We start from the raw sequence: 21,759 nt of genomic DNA, 5'->3' as shown, positions 1-21,759 counted from the left end.
AAATGAAGGAGGAGAAGAGAAAGGGTTGTTTTTTTTTTCCAACATGTCACGTCACATTTAAAAGAAAAATGTCTAAAATGCTCTCATTCTAACGGAGTTAAGAAAAAACTTATAAATGGTTAGAGACATGGATATAATCCAAAACAAATTGCATACATCACATACTTATTCGTAAATAAATGAAGTTGAGGGATGAAATCCACAAAACTATGAAACATGAGGGGCGTTTATGTAATTAACTCTTTTATTTATATATTTCTTTTTTGACGTAATGCATTTTCCAAGTTTAATGCCTTTCTTAAAGTTCGTTTTACAAATACATTCATTTTAATATTTAATAATGACCACGTGATATTGCTAAGACGACTAAAAAATGTTAAATAATTTATTTTATCGTATTTTTTCAATGACAAAAGAACAGTACGATTGGTTAAATCAATCATGGAAAATATATAGTTAACAACAACATCATAAATCACAATATATTTTTAATTTGTCGATAAATGTATGTCATTACTTGTTCATGTCACATGCCACTTCCTTTTATTTATATACATATAGAGGTGGATTATTATGCAACTTTTTACATTTTTGTAATCCTTACAATTAGATCAGAAATGTCCATTTGATCATTAACGATTACCATTTGATCGGTTGTAACTACCTTTAGTTAAAAAAACCAAAAAAAAAAAAAAAATGGATGGTGGATAGGTGAGTTGCATATCGAAGGGTTGTATTTGAACACATCTCTATTTATATATAAAAATAAAAAAATATAAACGGTAAATTAAGGTGCCGTTGACCATATGCTTACCTAGGTAAGCGCTTACCAAGTCACTTTACTTTACCGAATGAATATGATAAGGACTAAAAATATAACCCAGTAAGAAAGAAGACAAGAATCGAGAGTTTTACCCGGTAAGTGAGGACGAGGAATCTCACCATGGTTAGTGTTTACCGGGATAAATTGTTGCATACGATGCGTTTTAGTGAATAAAATCTTATCCAATAAATAAGCGATAATGTTGAATTTTACCGGTAAATGCTTACGGGGTAAGTGTTTAGGTAAACGGCCCCTAAATGCAAACATTCTAAATGTTACAGACCTCCAAACCAATATTTATGAATATAAAGAAGGTTTATTTATTATGATTTAAATATTTATGAAAGATGATTATTGTTCATTAGTTATGATCAACACATCATATCAATATATTTATGAAATTAAATATTCGTTAGATTAGATGGACAATTGAGATCTTATTGGAAACATTTCCATGGTTTGTATTTGATTGGATCTCTCTCTCTCTCTCTATATATATATATATAGAGAGAGAGAGAGAGAGAGAGAGAGAAGATCATTTACAAACTTTTATGTTAGTACAAACTTTGTAAACCAGTCTTAACCATCCATCTAGTCTAATGAATATCTCGGTTGTTTCTTAATATAAAACATTGATCATAATTATTAAACTCTGATAATATTTCATAAATATCCAAGACATAATAACTGAACCATCGTCATTCCCATAAATATCTCAAATTAATTAATTTGTATGATTTGTACTAATAATTGAGTTTCTAAATATATCATGGTAAAATGTTCAAATAAAAATGTTAAATATCATGATAAAGTAAGAATAGAAAAATAAATAAAAGTTTATATGTGAAATATTGAAAACCCCCCAAAAAAAAGTCTACTTGAATATGCATATGTGAATCTATTCATAAAGGTTCACGTATATATATTATAAATGAGTTCACATATAAATATTCTCTAACTTCGTTTCTTAAATTCTCATGATGTTTATCATTCTTATTTGATCTGACCCATTATGGAATAAAAGAGTATCGAAAATACATTCTTCTTTGAATTTATAAATACCGTTTTTTTTATTTTTGTTATATATTTATCAATAATATATATATATATATATATATATATAATTTATTATGTCTAAGATGGTGTTTAGTTTACAAAATGGAATCTGTCAGAATTGTAAATTGATGAAATTTGAATGAAATTTAATCAGGTGTGACATGCGTTTAGTTGACACGAATTAGAATGAAATATATCAAATAATATCGGTGATGGGTGGAGGCAAAAGTGGTGTCGATGATAGTAGTCGTGGACCTCGTGGTGGCGATGATTGTGGTGACGGTGGTCCCAGTCGTGGTGGTGACGGTGGTCCCAGTCGTGGTGGAGACGGTATTGGTGGTGGTGATGACGACGGTGGTGGTAATGACGGCGACATTGGTAACAATGGTGGTGGTTAGGTGAAGGCGATTGTGGTAACAACGGTGGTAATGACAATGGTGGTGGTGCTGGTGGCGACAATAACGACAACGGTGTTGGTGACAACCATTGTGATGAGATATACTGAAATTGAGTATGTATAAAAGTATAATAGTTTTTCCTAAATATAACGCGGAGGAATTTACATTATACCATATATGAAATTCGAATTTCTTACAAAAACTAAACCAAATGCATGAATATTTTGTTAATAAATTGATCATTTCAATTTTTTCAAAATTTCGTTAGACTCCAAACGAACCAAATACCATATAAGTATTATTTTATTAATTTTTTAACAATAATTTTTAGAATAAATGACACGTATCTGATTGGATTGACGTATTAATAATAGTTTTTATAATTAACATATACTATTTAAATAATGATTCATAGTTTACCTATTATTTATATATATACATATATAATGTATGTATATTATATATATATATATATTGGTAATACTATTATATATATATATATATGTCTTTAAAAAATATATACACATAAATAATTAATATAAGTTTATGGCATCAATTGTTCTTTTTTATCTTTCTTTCTTTTGTAATACTTTTTATTAAATAAGCTTATTTAAAAAAGTTTTCAAATGGATAAATAAATAAAAATATAAAGGTACACAAAAGCCATATGTAACGAAAATGACATAAGGCAATGATGAGATCCATAATCATTGAGTTAGAAGTTATTATGAGGAGTTTACGTTATTATAATTGTTAACTTAAAACTTGTTTGGCACTTACTAAATGAAGTTTGGTACAAAATGATTAAGTATGTAGAATGATTATAATGCAAAATAAAATATAATTGTTTGATAATTGTTTACAATAAAATTAGGGTACTGAATGGTTAAGGAAGGTCCAGAATGCAAAATCATTCAAAGAATTTTAGAACCATTAAGAAGCAGATTTTTTTTTCCAAATAAAATTAACCTCTTAACAGTTCCGAGGCTACCTCTAATGGAACTATTAAGAGGTAAACAAACAACCCTTAACAATATCAAATGTCAATTTTGATTACAGTTGCTAACTTAAAGGGCGGTTCAAAATTTCTACAGTGTGGCTTGTGGTTTGTATTTTTACCAAATCGCATTATGCGATGCAATTTACAGTTTTGATTAAGCAAACTGCAATTTAAACTGCACCCCATCACATGTTATATATAAAATTTATGTATAAGATATAGAATAGGGGGTTTAATTTATGTAATATTTTTAGTTTGAAATTCTTAGACTATTTTTTAGTACATAATATGTATTTGAGAAACGAACATGTTTGAATTTTTTATTTGTTTGGACTACGATCATGTTATAATAAATTTATTAATAAATTTTTAATCTTATAATTATTAGATTGCAGGTGTAAAGTGCGATAGGTACAAACTGTATAAAACACATTGCACCCGCATTTGGTGGTGTAGTTTCTTGAAGTTTGAGGTATATGCAATGCGATTTTTGTTGTTTGATCCCAAACCACACCGCACACACTAATGACTGATATCCAAGTAGTGAATATTATTTGATGATACTAGAACTACGTTTCAAATGATGAACTAGAACACACTGTGTATCGAATGATGAGCTTGACAGCTTAGTGATGAAGATGAAGAAACGAGGAGTTCAGTAAAATTATCTTATAAGCAGATATTGATAATGGAGTCTAACAATTAAATTGGTTTATCTTATTCTCAAAAGAATCAAAGCAAAATGTGTATGTATACACACACACATACACACACACACACATATATATATATATATATATATGTATGTATGTATATATATAAAGAGATAGATAGAGGGGAGGGGGGAGATTATGTTTGAGATCCAATCAACTTTTCGTGTATTTAAACTTTGAAACGTGTTATTAAATGTCATAAGTATCTGGACCTATCATGTTTTTACAACTGTTTAATTTGTTCATACTTGATATGTATATGTACCGCGTTAGAAGTATGTTTACCCTCGTTCTATTTTTGTCGTTTATTTAGGTTTTTATATTTGGAGGTTATAAGGGCGAGATCGTCTTTTTGATTCCGGACTCCACACTCTGCATCAAAGTATTATATCAATGTGCAACCTTCTGGACTCCTCACACATATAACTTGAATAGTATATTTTAAATTCACATTTCAGACTACGCATTCAGTATTTTGTATGGCAAGTATTTTTTAATAGTACTTCCATACTACTGATAATTAGTAGGGATACCCATCTATCAATTAAATCATATGTTTTTACTCTATCTGTTTTTTCATTCATTAAATGACGCGAAACTGTAGCAAGAACGCATACAATTTTTTCACATATGAGAAAAAATTGAACGATGCTCAAAATTATAAAATCCGGCCATTAAGGGGCGAATGTAAGTTTGACAAGCGGAAAAATTAAGAGATTCAAAGAGTGTAAAACATATATAACTGATTCTTGTGTAAATGTGAGGCTTGTAAATTAGAAAATCCCTATTTCAAAAAATCTGCTTATTTAAACTGAAATAAATATACACTGAAAATGACAAAAAAAATTCTTCGAAATTGATATCGGGCCAAAGGTTGGGCCAAACTATTGTCAATTGTGTGTCATCATGCCGGTCCGTCACGAGTTTTTCGTGCAAATCTTACAAATCTTGTTACTGTTAACGGATCAAAAGTTATGACCCTTTCAAGTTGAACTTCTCTCCTTCGTTTCCCTTTCTCCGATTGTTCCTATAGTGCATACGCTAACTCTTGAATCTGTTCCGCGTCATTAAAGATTTAATAAATGTTAAGTTATGTTACAAACAAAGGGTTTTTTTTAACTACATTTTATCAGTAAACAAGCAACCGATATTTTGATTACTTAATTGTCTACTCATCTTTTGAACGAAGTTTCTTGACGTTAAATCTTTTTGGTCTAAAATGGTGCGTAATTTTCTAATCTAGCACATATAAAAAGTGATGTAAACAAATATGATTGATCTGTCATAAAACATACAAACCCGTCATCGTATCTAATGTAAATAGGCTATCAGAGGTAGAAGAAGAGGGTTCATATACATCCAACATTTTATTAATCTAAAATATCATATCTGACTAATCTATACTATATTTTAGAATATTTGGTAAAAGATCTTGAAAACAATTGATTAAGTATTATATACCATTTATTAATACATGATCACTTAAAATTTAAGTACACAATTTATTCTCATATACAAAAACCTTTTTACAGCTTCACGTTAAACTCTGTAAAATCAAATGATAATAAATTTAAATACAGAATAAAAAAGTTGTTCTTTTTTATTCCGACATAACTCTCATAACGTATTTCAACGGTTTAGAGAATTATATCATGTGTGTCTGGTGTTTATATATAGTAATTCAAAGGTAAATGATCATTGATGGCAATTTGAAAGTACACGATTCATATCATTACAACAAAATTGGATTTATAGGACGCCACAAATTTCTAATCGTCTTAATAAATCGTTTTATAAGACTTAATTTATAAAACAAAATGTTCCATTAGCATTTTTATAGGACACTATTTGAACAAGTGTCCTATAAAAATGAGTTTATTGGGCATCTTCCCAAAAGTGTCATAAAATTGTTGATGCAACACCTTGTATTAAAAGTGTCTTAAAAAACTTGTTAAGATGTCTAAAAACGTTATCCAAACTTATTATAACACATTTAAATAGAACGATTTGTATTTTGTTTATATAAATGTATATAAATAAAAAAACAAAATTCTGACACTATCATCAAAATTTATGGATCCAGAAGGATGATATAAATAATACTAAATATATATATATGTATGTATATGTATATATATGTATGTATATATATGTATGTATGTATGTATGTATATATATGTATGTATGTATATATATATGTATGTATGTGCCATGGACATAAATTTGTGGGGGTGGGGATGGTGATAAAAACAGTAAAATATTGAGGGGGTGAAGTTGTTATATATTTATACCCTTACACTCCTACTGACACAATCCTCCACTGTTTCATTTAGCTGCTATTCATCATAAACCCTAATTCTTTAGACATGGAGATGATGACAACAATGATGATGGAACTTGACAAACTTCCAAACCCATTTTCTCTCCCTTTCCAACATCTTAATTCCGATTCATCCCTCATGGATTTAAACTTCTCCGCCGGAACTTCTTCCACCAATAACCACCGTCCACCACCACCACCTAATTATCTTCAACACCACCCCACTTACCCTACCCCAGAATCGCCAGCAATTCCGCCACCGCAGTTTAGGGTTTCACACGATTTCCCACGTCCCAGCTGGTTACAGCAGAAGCCGGATTCGGTGGAGGCGATGAGAGAGATGATATTCCGAATGGCGGCATTGCAGCCGATCCAAATCGACCCGGAATCCGTTAAGCCGCCGAAGAGACGTAACGTGAAGATATCGAAGGATCCACAGAGCGTGGCGGCGAGACACCGGCGGGAGAGGATTAGTGAGCGGATTAGGATACTGCAAAGATTAGTGCCAGGTGGTACGAAGATGGATACTGCTTCGATGCTAGATGAAGCTGTTCATTATATGAAGTTCTTGAAAAAGCAAGTTCAATCATTGGAACAGGCGGCAGCGGCGGCCGCAGGTGGCGGAGGGACGACAACCGGGATCAGCAACGTTGCCGGGTTCTGCAGCCCCACCACCGCCATGAACCATCATCATGGTGGTGTTAATTATGCCAATGTAATTAGAGCCTGCGGTGAGCCTGCTGCTGATCAGATGGTGGGGTCTATGGAGTTGCTCAAGTGATGGAGATGGGATGGAGGGTATTTTCGTAATTAACCATGAAATTATATTTATATATAATGGGTGATTAGGTTTTGAGATGAATTCACGAAGACGGGGGTGTTGATATTTGTAAACGGGTTTGATTAATTTGTGATTGTGGATTAACACAAATAAAATTTGGTATAAATGACATCAATTTTTCGGTTTATAAGACGTCTGTGTTTTAATAAGTTATGGATGATGTTTTTAATATAAAATGTTATATTAGTTATTTTATAAGACACTATTTAACAATGTTTTCTATAAACACAAGTGTCCAATAAAAAGATGAGTTTATCAATACTGTCATATAAAATAGCTAATATAACATTTAATTTAAAACTAAAAAGGTCTAAAAAACTTGCTAAAACGCTAAAAAGTTTGTTGTAACAATTTTTAGATAGGACACTTTATATTTTGGTCCATAAACTTAAGTTAGATAAAATATTCTATCAAGACGCTTAAACATTTTAAAAGTCCTGTTAAAATTAATTTTGTTGTAGTGTGTGAATATAATCGATAATGTAAGAGTATGTATGTAAGCGAAAGAAGAACCAAGACTTTATATCTGTTTTTTCAACTATTATACTGACTTTGGATTCTATCTATTATCAGTATATTGTCTTGATTATGTGTTTCTAAAACTCCGTATCAGAATCTATAAAAAAGAATAGTATATACACATCAAATCTTGAATATAAATGTTAACATACAACTCATTTCGATGACCGTTTTAAAATAAATAGAAGGATATCAATTTGATCTTCACATTTAAGGTTTACCTTTTAAAGTATAATTATATCTCAAATGGCGATCAAGATTATATTATCTATGCAACTTTTGTCTATATATATATACATACGTGATGCTGATCAAATCAAATAATTAACGGATGCAATCATAAGCCAATAGAAGAAAGAAAGAAAGGCCGGAAAATAATCGTATATTTGAAACAACAATTACTTTTCATCCACTTTTTTGGAACGGCAATTACTTTTGATCCATTAAAGTCTACGACGATTTGGCCCAACTTTTGGCTCTGAATCCTTTATTTGGGGCTGATAATCAATTTCAAGCTACTTTTTTTTTTTTTGTGATTTTTTCGTTTTTATTTATTTAAGTTATAATAAATAAAAATACATATTATCAAAAAAATATCTAATTTTCACACTTTTATTTAGAAAATAATCTTATATGTTATTTTCCTGTTTTAATTTGGTAATTTTTGACTGGCTACTAAAAATAGATTCATCTCTTAACAGCCAATACTTTATACAGTTTTAGAATCACTGATTAGTAATATCTTTTATTTTTCCTTTCAATAAATAAATAAATAAATAATAATATCTTTTATTATATAGTTTGTATAAACGTTATGTGCTTTTTTGTGCATTATCACGTGAAAGTGTTATGTACATAAAGAAGGAAGTTCAATTAGAAACCTGATTTTCATTGTGAATTATGAGACAAATAAGAGTGCAATATGTCCTTTCATTCATTATGAATACATAAGTCTTATATTATGAATCACATGAAATTTGTATGGCCATGTTATTTATCATTAATCAGACATTTATACTGAAAATGTTACAACATTCATGCTAAAAACACGTCTATATTATTGATGAATATCTCATGTTTTATTGTGGACGGTTCTCAAGTTTCTAACCAATTTTAGGTTTCCAACAGACCCCGTCCCTATACGTATGTATATATATATATATATATATATATATATAATATGTATAGATAATATGTATAGATATGTAGAGAGAGAGATGTAGAGAGAATGGTTTGTTTCCAAAAGAAGAGTAAGATGATTGGAATGTAGATGTCGGAAGGATCATGGGACATGCACCAAATAGAAAGAGAAAGAGAATCCAATTAAGTGCTACCTATCCAAATTCAAAAAGCCAACAACAAGAAGAAGAAGATAACCTAAACAATTAATATATATATATATATATATATAGTTTGTTTCAAATACAACCCGTTGTATTTGTACAACCAATGCAATCCTATAAATTAAAATATTTATAGAAATGATGAGAGTTCATTTATTATGATTTAAATATTTATGGAAGATGAATAAAGTTCATTAATTATGATCAATACTTTATATTATGAAACAATCAAAACTTCTATGAAATTACATATTCATCAAATTAAATGGATATTTGAAATTAAGTTGTACAAATGTAAGAAGTTGTATAATAACTCACTTCTCTCTCTCTTTCTCTCTCTCTCTCTCTCTCTCTCTCTCTCTCTCTATATATATATATATATATATATATATATATATATATATATATACACACTATTGTCTTTTGATTGGTCAAACTAGCTATGCATTCACCTCCCACCTACCTTTATATCCAATAGCTATGTTAAATAAATATTTTAAATATTTTTAAAAATTATCGTTTTAACAGTTTTATTAAATTGATATGGTAAATTGAAAATGTTTAAATTTGGAAAAATCTCTAAAACTCTATTTAACAGATAGAAACAGAATTTTAAAAATTTCCCATCAATAAAAGATATTAAATTTAAATATGTAATAAATAGAAATAATATTTTTAATAAATACATTAAAACATTATAATTATAAATCATGGATTCTCTATTAGATTTCCTTTGACTATTTGATAAGACACCTACATGGATTCAGATTTGTGAATGTTCTTAAGACCTTGGTCTGTGTTTTTTAATTCAACTTGTTCGATCGAGTATTTTGCTTGGATGAATATTTTTTAAAAATACTTCCGCACCGATCGCTCGGAAATCAACCGTACATGACATCATGATATGCATCATACATATATATGCATTCAAAACACATGATGGGTCATGCATGAATACCATGCTGTGGAGAAAAATTGATGGATAAGTGTTTTTGGTTCTTCCCCTAACTAGTTATCCAGCCACTTAGTTTATACATTGCATTTGCATCTTCTTCTGACATCCATCATCTATCATGCATGCATCATGATATCATCATTGCCCATACCTATTAACCATCCCACCCATGACTCATTACCACACATACCTAAGGCTAAGTTATCTCATCCGAGTATTCAACTATTCAAGGGATTAACTGTCAAAATTTGGGCCCAACCTACATTCTCTTTTGGACTTGTAAGCCCAATTAACTTTGGGCCTTGCATAGTTGCATTTAGTGACTTTAGGTCCAAATGTCCAATATATAATTTGTGTGTCATAATCTATACTATATCATAAAGTATATGACAAAAACTTTTAAAAATCATAAAGTAATGTGTATTAATGCATATTACTTAAAATCTAAGATTACAAGTAAATTGTACGTAAGTACAACTTATTAAAGTTTCATTTTTGATTTTGTATAACTAATTGCAGATAAACATAATCAAATACATGATAAACATCTCATTTTAAATCTAAAAAATCTAAAATATAATTAAGATAATCATTGAGTTTTAACAAAATACTTAATCATTATCCTTATAAAAAATTATATTATTAAATCAAAAATAAATTACTTCGTTACTAAATTTAAATTAAATTATAATAAAAAAATTAAAATAAAGAAATTACAAAAAAACAGAACTTTTAAATAATTAATTTGATACTAATATTGATATATTTATTTTCGAAATTTTATAATATATCTTCAAATTTATATTTTATTCAAAAACAAAAACATTATCCCTTTCTCAAAACCACATAAAAACCGTATCAAAACATCTACAGAGACGAAATAAAACAAAACACTAATATTGAGATATATCTTGCTACATTGTGCAAGGACATTTCTAGTCTTATAAAAAATTGTATTATTAAACCAAAAATAATTTATTTCCTTATTAAATTATAATAAAAAAATTGAATTAAACAAATTACATAAAAATGAGAACTTTTAAATAGTTAATTTAATACTAATATCGATATATTTTTCATTTTTTTTATGAGGTCTTCAAATTTATATTTTATTCAAACATAAACATCATCGTTTTCTGAAGAGAAAAAATAAAACCGGATTATAACATTATCGAGATATATCGAGTTGCATTGCGTGAGTATCATTCTAAAATAAGAATAATATCTCAAACTATACTTTTGACTATAAGATTGTGGTTTCTAAAAAATTTATTTTAACCCTAATTAAAATGGTTATGAAAACATTAGAATGATGTGACATGGAAACACAACTGATTTATATTAATTCATATAAAGTGTTATTCTAAAAAATCAGTCTTTTAACCTCAAATGATATTAACGTTTATACTAAAGATGTATCATGGAATATGTTTGGTTGTCGAATGGATTTACGATGCTTTATGAACCAATCACAAAGACTAACGATGTAATTTACTCTATAAAAAATATATAAAGCTAAATAAAAGAGTATAAATATTAATAAAAAAAACCTACATTCTACTATTCTGGATAAGTTCCTTTATCTTTTCTTGGTGATCAAGTTTTATCCTTTTGGTTTTAAAATTTTGATTTTTGTCTCTATAATTTATAATTTATTTCTATTTTTATTCCTGAGTGGCTGAGTCCAAAACATTATTATTAAGTATGAAGAACTAAAATAGAAATGAATTATAAACCATAGGGATAAAAAATATCACAAGAATGAAAAGGTAATAAAACCCGCAATAGTTAGATATATAACTGAAAAAATATGTTAAAAGATAAATAACATAATATAAAAGTCATAATTGAAAAGAAACAAAAATAGTAATTTTATTCAAACGTTACTTTAAATTGTTTTTCAAAATCCTATATATTATAGGATTAAATTCATTAAATAGCAACCTATTTTCATAAACGTTCTTATTATAACATTTTATTTTTGTTTTTCTTTATTAATACAATGTATTTTTAAATTATTTTTTATTAAGGCATCACATTTTAAAAAATTTACCTATTATAGCAATGAGTAACCTGTTACTTTTGAAACCGGTTAATCTCTTGACCTTTTTTGTTTGTGTGGTTTTAATGAGGTGACGTGGATGACACATCATTTTGATGACATAATTAAAATAAAAATAAAAATAAAAACTTATTTCAAATTATTAGTAGTGATTTTCATTTTTCATTGTAATGATTTAAATTTTTTTTAATTTTTTTGACTTTTTCTTATTAAGTTGCATGCAAATTAAATATTCTAGATTAAATATATTTGTTAAATAAATATGATACATTATTTTCGAGATATATTTTGTTTGTAAAAAAAGTAACACTTCTTATTTATGTTGTTCAAAAAAATACATATTTTTTAAAGTTCTTTATAAAATGTTAACGTAATAAATTGTGTTTTACAATTTTTTTAATATTGTTATATTAATNAATACTTAATTATTATCTTTATAAAATGTTATATTATTAAATCAAAAATAAATTACTTCGTTACTAAATTTAAATTAAATTAAATTAAAGAAATTACAAAAAACAAAAACAAAACTTTTAAATAGTTAATTTGATACTAATATTGATAGATTTATTTTTGAAATTTTATGATATCTTCAAATTTATATTTTATTTAAAAAACAAAAACATTATCTCTTTCTCAAAACCACATAAAAACCGTATTAGAATATCTATAGAGATGGAATAAACGAAACACTAATATCGAGATATATCATGCTGCATTGCGTAAGTACCCTTCTAGTTATCCAAAAATGAGATTTCTTTATTTCATAGTTACTAACTTCAGATTTCAATTATGAATATGCATGTATGCATGGTTGGATTCTGGTGAAAACTTCCTTTTCTATGAGAACACTTCTAGTGTCACCGAACTTTTCTTCGTGCATATTTTTTGTAATGAAGGGCACTTTTGTCTTTTGGTTTTTTGCGTGCATCTAGCTAAATATGATTTGATAAAACTTTCCAAACGTATGCTAAGTTTCGGTATTTTCTCTTATGAATGTGTAAGTAAGTAAGGATGATAACTTTTATCCAAGAACAATAACTTATTCGCCAAGAAAGAAGGCAATGGTTGATAGTCTTACCCAGTAAGTAAGGATGCTAACTTTTATCCAGTAAACATTTAACGAGTTATAAACGCTTACTATCAATCTATTTTGATGGACGAGATTGTTACTTCATAAGGTAAGTGAGAATGATGATTCTTACCGATAAACACTTATCCGATAAGTGTTTTAAATAAACGAGACTTCAGTATTTAATTTTATAGAATTTCATCCTCCAAACTAATGGTTGGTTGGATTTTTTTTAAAAACATAAATGTATTCATTGCTACACTTGGCTGCCCCCATCACATTTAAATCTAATGACAAAAACACCCCTACAAGTATAGAAAGAAATGCCTCATGTTTTCCTCAAAGCGTACATTATAAGTTGTTACAAAAGTGGTTGATTTTAGGGACAAAATTGTACATTACAAAAAAGTTTAATATTTTTTATAATTTTTTTTCTCAAATATAATATCATTTTAATATAAAAAAAAAGTTACACGTTTCGTCCACGGGGTTATATAGAATTACGGATTGGGTCCTTAAACAAAATAGTTACATCGATATTCACCTGTGTTTTCACTTTTGTTATTGATTGGGTTCCTTGCCACAAGCTTTTTAACGACTACTCTGTTAAACTAATGGAATCTGTCTTTTTACCGCACGCACACACGTATGCACACACAAAGATAAATTTTTGCCGCCCCCTCTCCCTGTCTTCGATCCCTCACTGTCATCCATCTCCCTTGTTCCGGCACCCTTCTTTGATTGAAAGGAGCAACCGTTAGTAGAGTTATGACAAGGGATCCAACTTGTAACCAAAGTGAAACCCCAACAGCTATAGACGTTATTTCGTTTGAAGGACCTAATCTACAATTCTTATGAAATTACAGGGATGAAATCTTTAATTTTACTGTATCATAGATTCTAAAAATGTGTTTTTTGGTATTTGAAATGGTAAAGAAACAGTGAGGTGTCAGCAATGGGTTGATTTTAAGTAAAGAATGAGATCCTGTTGCCATGCACAACACATTCACATGAGAAACATGAAATGGATCTTTATTTTCCTTCAAAAAGGAAGCCAAGTATAAGTGATTCACATGTGATTATGATGTTTAAGTAAAGAATAATCATGTGATTTTTGAATTTTTTTGTAAAGTGGATTAATTATATGATGTATGAATTTATACAAATGGTTATTTAGAAAGATTCAGAAAATATTAACATTGATGAATCCATAAAAAAGGGGTTGACCAAATTAAGTCAAATCCTAATGTTTTAGTCATTAAGCTATAAACAAACAAACAGCCAAATATGATTTACGAAATAAACTTCTTATTCCATTAAGCCTGCTAAGGTATAAACAAATACCCCATTAGAACTTGGATCATAAGAAACAATACTGTTTTCGTGAGACTGTATAGATAACATTAAACCTTCACTATATTTTTGCAGTGAATGTTCGATATTTTCTTTACCTTTACTATGTTTTATTGTGAAGTTTTAGTATTATTTTATGGTCTTAGGAGAAAAATTGATTTCATGTGAACCCAACCCATTAGAAGTCTAAATACATATATTTGCAAAGTAATTGTTTTATTTAGATATTTACCAAACGATTATATTTCTTTCAGAACTAAATCATACAGAGAGTTAAAATGGTAATTTGTTGTCGTTCAGACCGTCCCACCATATTTCATTATGCACTATATAATACATAAGCTATTAAACATTCTCACCACTTAACCATTCTGTATCAAAACATTAAACAATCCCCACATATTTAGCGAGTTCACACTACAACAAAATCGGGTTTATAGGACGCACAGAATCTCTAAGTGTCCCAATAGACCATTTTTTAGGACTTAATTTATAGAACCAAAATATAAAGTGTCATATATAAAGGTGTTGTAATAAGTTTATATGATGTTTTTGGGGCGTCTTAACAAGTTTTTGAGAAGATTTTTAATACAAAATATCGCATTAGTAACTTTATAGGATACTTTTGAGAAATTATCCTATAAACTCAATTTTTTATAGAACACTTGTTTTTATAGGACAATTTTTCAAATAATATTTAATAAAGTTGATAATGAGACGTTTTATATTAAAAGTGTCATAAAAAAACGTATTACGACATCAAGAAATGTCATATAAACTTATTACAACATCTTTAGACATGACACTTTATTTTTTTGGTCTTATAAAAGGGTCTATTAGGACGCTTAGAATTTAGGAGTGTTCTATAAACCCGATTTTATTGTAGTGTGATAGTTTTCATATATAACATTTCAAAAATCATATTATACAAGACATAACATTCATGATATTAACTGCTGTCATCTACCACATATTTACATAAGTTGTGATGGCTTGTAGAATACTTGACTTCAAAACAATTATGCATATGAATTCTCCAACAGTGAAATTCGTGTAATGATCCCATTGAACAAAAAGAACCCTTTTCATATCGTACACACTACACGGTATAGACTATAGAGGTACGGTCATTACATTTATTGGATTCCCACAGTTTATGCTACGATAGACCCAACACGTCGTTTCATGCATAATGCACTTCCAGTTATATTGGAATTCATTTATCACGTTTTGTAGATCACATGAAAGCTCACGTTCTATTCAAGTTTGTCAAAATCGCTTATAACGATACCTACGTACATCATAACATGCATGCATTCTGTGTATTTCTACTGATTACTAATATCGACTTAACGTCATATTAATGAACAAAACTGCTCGACATCACACCCAGCGTTGTGTGTAAGCGATTTCATACACGTGCTAACCGCTAAGATGTCGCTTTCAATCTTGCTTACATGAAGGTCGCCTCAAGCAAGTTGCTTAAGCCACCATTCCCCCAGCCTAGTCCCTTGTGACTTAATGATCGACTAGTCGACTTTCAAGTTGCATTGTTCCCTCACCTTTTTAAGTGACTTCTATGTCGCATTTTCATGTCGTCTACACCATCAACTTCATGAGTTGCAATTGTTGCTGGACAATACGGTATTCAATCCATGATCCACATGTGTTCTTTAGAATGTAATAGTTTAGTTTACATAATCCTCAACTTTTCATTAATGACCATGGACTTTTCTTCTCCTTAATTTTCATCTAAATGTATACATATACATATACATATACATATACATATACATATACATATACATATACATATACATATACATATACATATACANACGGTGCACGTTAAAATACGTAAATTATGAATATAAAGTTGTGTATCTAAATGTATACATATACATATACATATACATATACATATACATATACATATACATATACATATACATATACATATACATATACATATACATATACAGCATTGGCCCTTTAAAGTATAAAGAAAGTAAAAGAAATGATACCAAATAAACCTGATAGCTATCTTGTCCCTTTTTCAAAGATACCATTACAAGTAATGTGCTGATGACTTCCTCCATAATTGAAAAGCTGAAACACCACCATATCTCATTCCTTTCCTGTTCCATTAGGATAACTAAAAGTATATTTTTGTCTCTTGAAATCTGATGTATGTAATTACATAAAAAGTTTGAAAATTTATTGATCTATGTATTCTATTAAACAATATCCAATTACAACTTTCCAGTTTCAAATATTAGAATCTCACATCAGCTAGACTTGAACTATTTTTTGTATATGTATGTTGGAACCTTTGTTATATCTTCAAAAGCTCTTTTGAAAAGCAATCTAAAGGTTACACGTATTCACATGGTAATTTACTATTTGGGAACTTGACATTATAAGTTGTGCCCGCCTAGCCACCATTCGAGGGGGCGTGTGCTAGACGAATTTTATGAAAGCAAGATTCCCTTTTTCGGGAGAATAAAGATCGAAAGAGTAAGTTAAAGAACCGAGCTTCAAGACGACGTGTCGCTCCAATCTCTTTACGTTAGGAATTCGTTGCCATTATATAAGTAGCCACGGCCATGCGATAGATCTTCATCCCTTTCTTATACGTTCAAACCCGAAAGAAGAACAAACCTTTTCTTCTAAAAGAAAAATCAACAATGGCGAATGTCGATTGCGAAGAATATATGTTGGTGGATCTTGATGAGGTGGGAGTTTGGGATTTATGTTGGATTCTAATCTGCGAACACATGGGAGCAAGAAGATTCATAAAATCTAACAACGACAAGGAGTTGGATGGAACATTCTTTCGAAGGTTCATTATCTTCATCTCCATTGTCATCATTAAAGTTATCAAACTGTTTTCCAAAACCCTAGAACGTTTGGGGTGGCTGGTTGAGTCTTCCCTCAACCTCTGGACGCAGTACGGTAGCTTCTCCATGCTCGTCTCCAAAACATTACGAGGTTTGTTTTTATCTTGATTTGTTCTTTATATGGTTATATATATATAGTTGCATTATTATACAACCTTTTACATTTGTACAATCAATACAATCCAATCTCAACTGTTCTTTTAATTTGATTAATATATGATTTCATAGAAGTTTTGATTATTTCCTAATATAAAGTATTGATCATAATTAATGAACCATATTAATCTTTCATAAATATTCAAATCATAATAAATGAACTCTTATCATTTCCATAAATATCTTGATTTATTAGGTTGTATTAGTTATACAAATAAGATGGGTTGCATTTAAAACTATATCTCTCTCTATATATATATAATTGGTTGCATTTACATTAGGTTTTCATGCATGGTTTAAAAAAAGGGAAAAAGAAAAGATTTGAAAATACCTACGAATACTATTCATTATAATAAAATTAGGTTTACATTACATCAACAATGTATAAGTTTATTAATCGATTATTTTATCAGTCTTAAATTTATCGGACCAAACACTAAAACGTCATATCTAAAAGTGTTGTAACAAGTTTATATAACGTTTTAACAAAAAAATTTAGAACATTTTTAAAATAAAGAGTTATATTAACTATTTTATAGAATTTTTTGAGAAATATTCTATAAACACATCATTTTATAAAATATTTTTTCAAATAATGTCCTATAAAATAGATAATTCGGTGTTTTATTTTATAAATGTCTTAAAAAACTTGTTAATATTTAAGACACCAAAAACTTGTTATGATTTAAGTCACCTAAAAACGTCTTATCAATTAATCCTATATACTTGTTTTAGTAAGATACGTTTTCAAATAGCATCCTATAAAATAATTAGTAGGATGCGTTATTTAAAAAATATCCTAAAATTTGTGTTAATTAAGACGAACAAAAAACGTTATATAAACTTATTGTAACATTTTTATATATCACGTTTTATAATTTGCTCCTGTAAACTTAAATCTTATAAATCAATCTCTTACAACATTTAAACATTCCCAATTTCGTCCAAGTGGTTCTTATTTATTTACGACTTATAAATTAATCAAAATTCTTTGAATATTATATGAAATTGTCCAGGGAAGAACGAGGAACTACGTCGAATGTCGCCCGATTTTTCGTCTGTAATTGGGTTGACAGATACACGACTGGATTTGGATGATGAAATCACACAGGAAGATCCACGATACAAGAGTGCACTAGCGATCATGGCTGCCAAAACTGCATATGAGAACCCAAATCGTGTCCAGAAAATAGTCCATGATCATTGGAAGGTTTCTTCATTTAATGAACAAGAATAATGCTGATTTTTATGATAATTTAGCCTTATGAGACAATTAAATCTAATTAATCTGCAAAACATTCTTTGTACAGATGGATTTCGTAGGGTTTTACAACTGTTCGAATGGTAAGAATTCATGATATGGTCGCATATTTGGCGTTTTATAATGCCGATTTTGTTGTAATGTGAATTAAACCACGGCTTATGTTTGCAGAATATGTGGTAAAACAAGACACAGTCGAGAAGAGACACCCAACGCAAGCGTTTATATTCAGCGATAAAACTGGTGATCATGAGGTAATCTGCGTTTCCTTCCGAGGAACATCACCGTTCAGCGCAGATGATTGGTGTACGGATCTTGATCTTTCATGGTACCATCTTCGTGGCGTCGGTAAAGTCCACGCAGGTTTCTTGAAAGCCCTAGGGTTACAAAAGAACAAAGAAGGGCACCCCTCATGGCCTAAAGAACTCAAAGAAGACAACAAACCCAATGATAGAATCTTCGCTTACTACGAAATCCGAAAAGTCCTTCGAGAACAACTCCAGAGAAACGAAGATGCACGATTCATCGTCACCGGCCACAGTCTAGGTGGTGCACTTGCAGTCTTGTTTCCAGCAATATTGGGGTTCCATAAAGAGGTGAAGTTGCTTGAAAAGCTTGAAGGTGTGTATACATTTGGACAGCCTAGGGTTGGAGATCATAAGTTCTGTGAGTACATGAAACAATTGTTGGGTGCAAGAAGATATTTCAGGTTCGTTTATGCAAATGATATTGTGCCAAGACTACCATTCAGTGACTCCATCTTTCAGTTCAAACACTTTGGCTACTGTTATTACTTCAATAGCTTCTACAAAGGACAGGTATGGTCATTATAAACCCTAATTTTCAGTTCCCAATACAACAAAATCGGGTTTATCTGCAAAGCAAGTGGTCGCCTTGAGATTATTCGGCTCGCATAGCGGGTTGAATATCCAGGTTGATCAAAAAAAAAAAAATCGGGTTTATACCATTTGGGTTGTGACGTATTGATTTAAGGTTCAGGGGGTGTATACGTAATAGAAATATCACTACAAGACAATTGGGTTTATGGAACGTCTAAAATATCTAAGCATCATGATATAATACTATATAGAACTTAAGTTTATATGATCAAAATATAAAGTGATTTATCTAAAAGTATTATAAAAACCAAAAGGTTTATAGAATGTTCTTAGGCGTTTTAACAACTTTTTTTAAGACGTTTTTGAAATAAAATATCGTATTAACTATTTTATAGACTAATTTTGAAATATGTCCTATAAATCCATATTTTATAGAACATTTTTCGAAGTGTTGTACAAAATAACTAATAAGACACTTTATATTAAAAATATCCCAAAAAACTTGTTAAAACGTCCAAAATTTTTCTATAAACTTTTTGTAACACTTTTAGATAGGGTGTTTTGTAGTTTGTTTCTATAAACTTAAGTCTTGTAAACCATTTTATTAGGATGCTTTGACCTTTTTAAACGTCCTATTAACCTAATGATGTTGTAGTGTCTCATCTTCACCGGGTTTAATCCATGCAACGTCAAAGCCCTTGTAGTAATGGAGGTTCATCTACAATGGCTCCAAGCCATCCTAGTCCCAAAGGCTTAGTCGGTACACGTAAACTGACACAAATACATGCGATTACCCAAGAAAAAAAATGGAAGTTGTAATAATGTTATAAGACATTTTTGGACGTTTAACAACCGTTTTAGAACACTTTTGAAAAAATTAAGCGTCATATTATTTTTTTATGACATTTTTAAAAGTCCTCATAAAAACATGTGTGCATATATAGAACATTTTCTCAAAAGTATCATGTAAAAAAATTAAGACATTTTAGGTTTAAAAGTTCAAAAAAACTTGTTAAAACGTCTTATAAACTTATTACAACAACAACGCTTTAATTTATATAAGTCGTGCAATTATTTAAAGTCTATTATGATTTTCTACGTCTTATAAACTTGATTTTGTTGTACAAGCTTTTAAGATGCAATCGCGGATAAATTAATCAACCGTTAAAGCAATGTGTTGGAATGGTTTCAATTTTGCAGGTTATGGTAAAAGAACCTAACGAGAATTATTTCTCAGTCCCATTAATACCATTCAAGTACTTGAATGCCGGTTTCGAAATCGTAAGAAGTTTCATATTACCGTATGCGTACGGAAGAGATTACAAAGAAGGGATCCTTCTTTTGGGAGTTCGATCATTTGGGATGCTGTTCATTCCTGGAGTATCTGCTCATTGTCCTCAAGATTATGTCAATCTTACTCGATTGGCTTCTCCTGATACTTTCCAGCATGCATTGCAAGATGATCAGTACTTTGATGAATGACTTCATCCTTAATTATATATGGATTGGAATAATTAAGACAGTAATTACTAACTAATAAAGCTTCAAGCACCCATGTATATATGTGTGTGTATATATACACACACATATATATGTATATATACATACATACATATATATATATATATATATCGAAATAAGGATGAGTGGTGCTATATATATGATCACCATTTGTAGCATCGACTTAATTTGTTTGCTTTATGTGTGTAATCTATCAATTTATTATGAAAATATTATGCTTTTCTTTATGTTGTGTTCTCGAGTCCTTTTTTTAACGAATGAAATGAAGGGAAAGTACAGCAAAACTTGAATTTTTTTAGAACGGAAAAGAGCAGAAAGTAAAGTTAGATTTTTCCTTCCAAAACTTCGCTATGAAATGTGGGAGGGAAAGAGAAGAAAATGATAGGAAAAAATTAGTAACAGTTAAAAAAACATCTATAAAACACTACAAAAGAAATGACTTTTACCCACAAAAATCAACCAGGGAGATTTCCATGTAATGACCCGGAAAATACCAATGGTTCAGTAAAATCCAAGTTTTTCAAGAAAATACGAACGGATCACCAAGAGAACATCTGAGTAATCTGTCACTGATGAGAAATGTTATTGAAATTTATATTTACAATATCATTGTTGGTAATAAGAAAT

The 21,759-nt window shown here is 29.5% G+C and overlaps 2 protein-coding genes across 2 annotated transcripts; both read left to right on the top strand.

The window, feature by feature from the left end:
• The first annotated feature begins 6,356 nt into the window (after nucleotides 1-6,356).
• On the top strand, nucleotides 6,357-7,117 carry LOC112516028 (transcription factor HEC1-like). Its single transcript, XM_025123049.1, has 2 exons — nucleotides 6,357-6,432; nucleotides 6,526-7,117. The coding sequence occupies exons 1-2, from the start codon at nucleotides 6,357-6,359 to the stop codon at nucleotides 7,089-7,091; spliced, it is 642 nt and encodes a 213-aa protein (XP_024978817.1). The 3' UTR covers nucleotides 7,092-7,117.
• A 10,025-nt stretch (nucleotides 7,118-17,142) lies between these two features.
• On the top strand, nucleotides 17,143-21,093 carry LOC112515698. Its single transcript, XM_025122604.1, has 5 exons — nucleotides 17,143-17,446; nucleotides 18,528-18,721; nucleotides 18,822-18,846; nucleotides 18,962-19,590; nucleotides 20,812-21,093. The coding sequence occupies exons 1-5, from the start codon at nucleotides 17,143-17,145 to the stop codon at nucleotides 21,091-21,093; spliced, it is 1,434 nt and encodes a 477-aa protein (XP_024978372.1).
• The last annotated feature ends 666 nt before the right edge of the window (nucleotides 21,094-21,759 follow it).

This window comes from Cynara cardunculus (assembly GCF_001531365.2).
Source record: "Cynara cardunculus var. scolymus isolate 2C chromosome LG 7, CcrdV1, whole genome shotgun sequence".
Taxonomy (NCBI): Eukaryota; Viridiplantae; Streptophyta; class Magnoliopsida; order Asterales; family Asteraceae; genus Cynara; species Cynara cardunculus.
This window is presented reverse-complemented; position numbering and strand designations above follow the sequence as displayed.

Coding starts and splice junctions, on each gene's coding strand:
- LOC112516028 (XM_025123049.1), top strand. CDS start 6,357: ATGGAGATGATGACAACAATGATGATGGAACTTGACAAACTTCCAAAC. Junction 6,433..6,525: donor TCTCCCTTTCCAACATCTTA/ATTCCGATTCAT, acceptor ATTATCTTCAAC/ACCACCCCACTTACCCTACC.
- LOC112515698 (XM_025122604.1), top strand. CDS start 17,143: ATGGCGAATGTCGATTGCGAAGAATATATGTTGGTGGATCTTGATGAG. Junction 17,447..18,527: donor CGTCTCCAAAACATTACGAG/GTTTGTTTTTAT, acceptor GAAATTGTCCAG/GGAAGAACGAGGAACTACGT. Junction 18,722..18,821: donor TAGTCCATGATCATTGGAAG/GTTTCTTCATTT, acceptor TTCTTTGTACAG/ATGGATTTCGTAGGGTTTTA.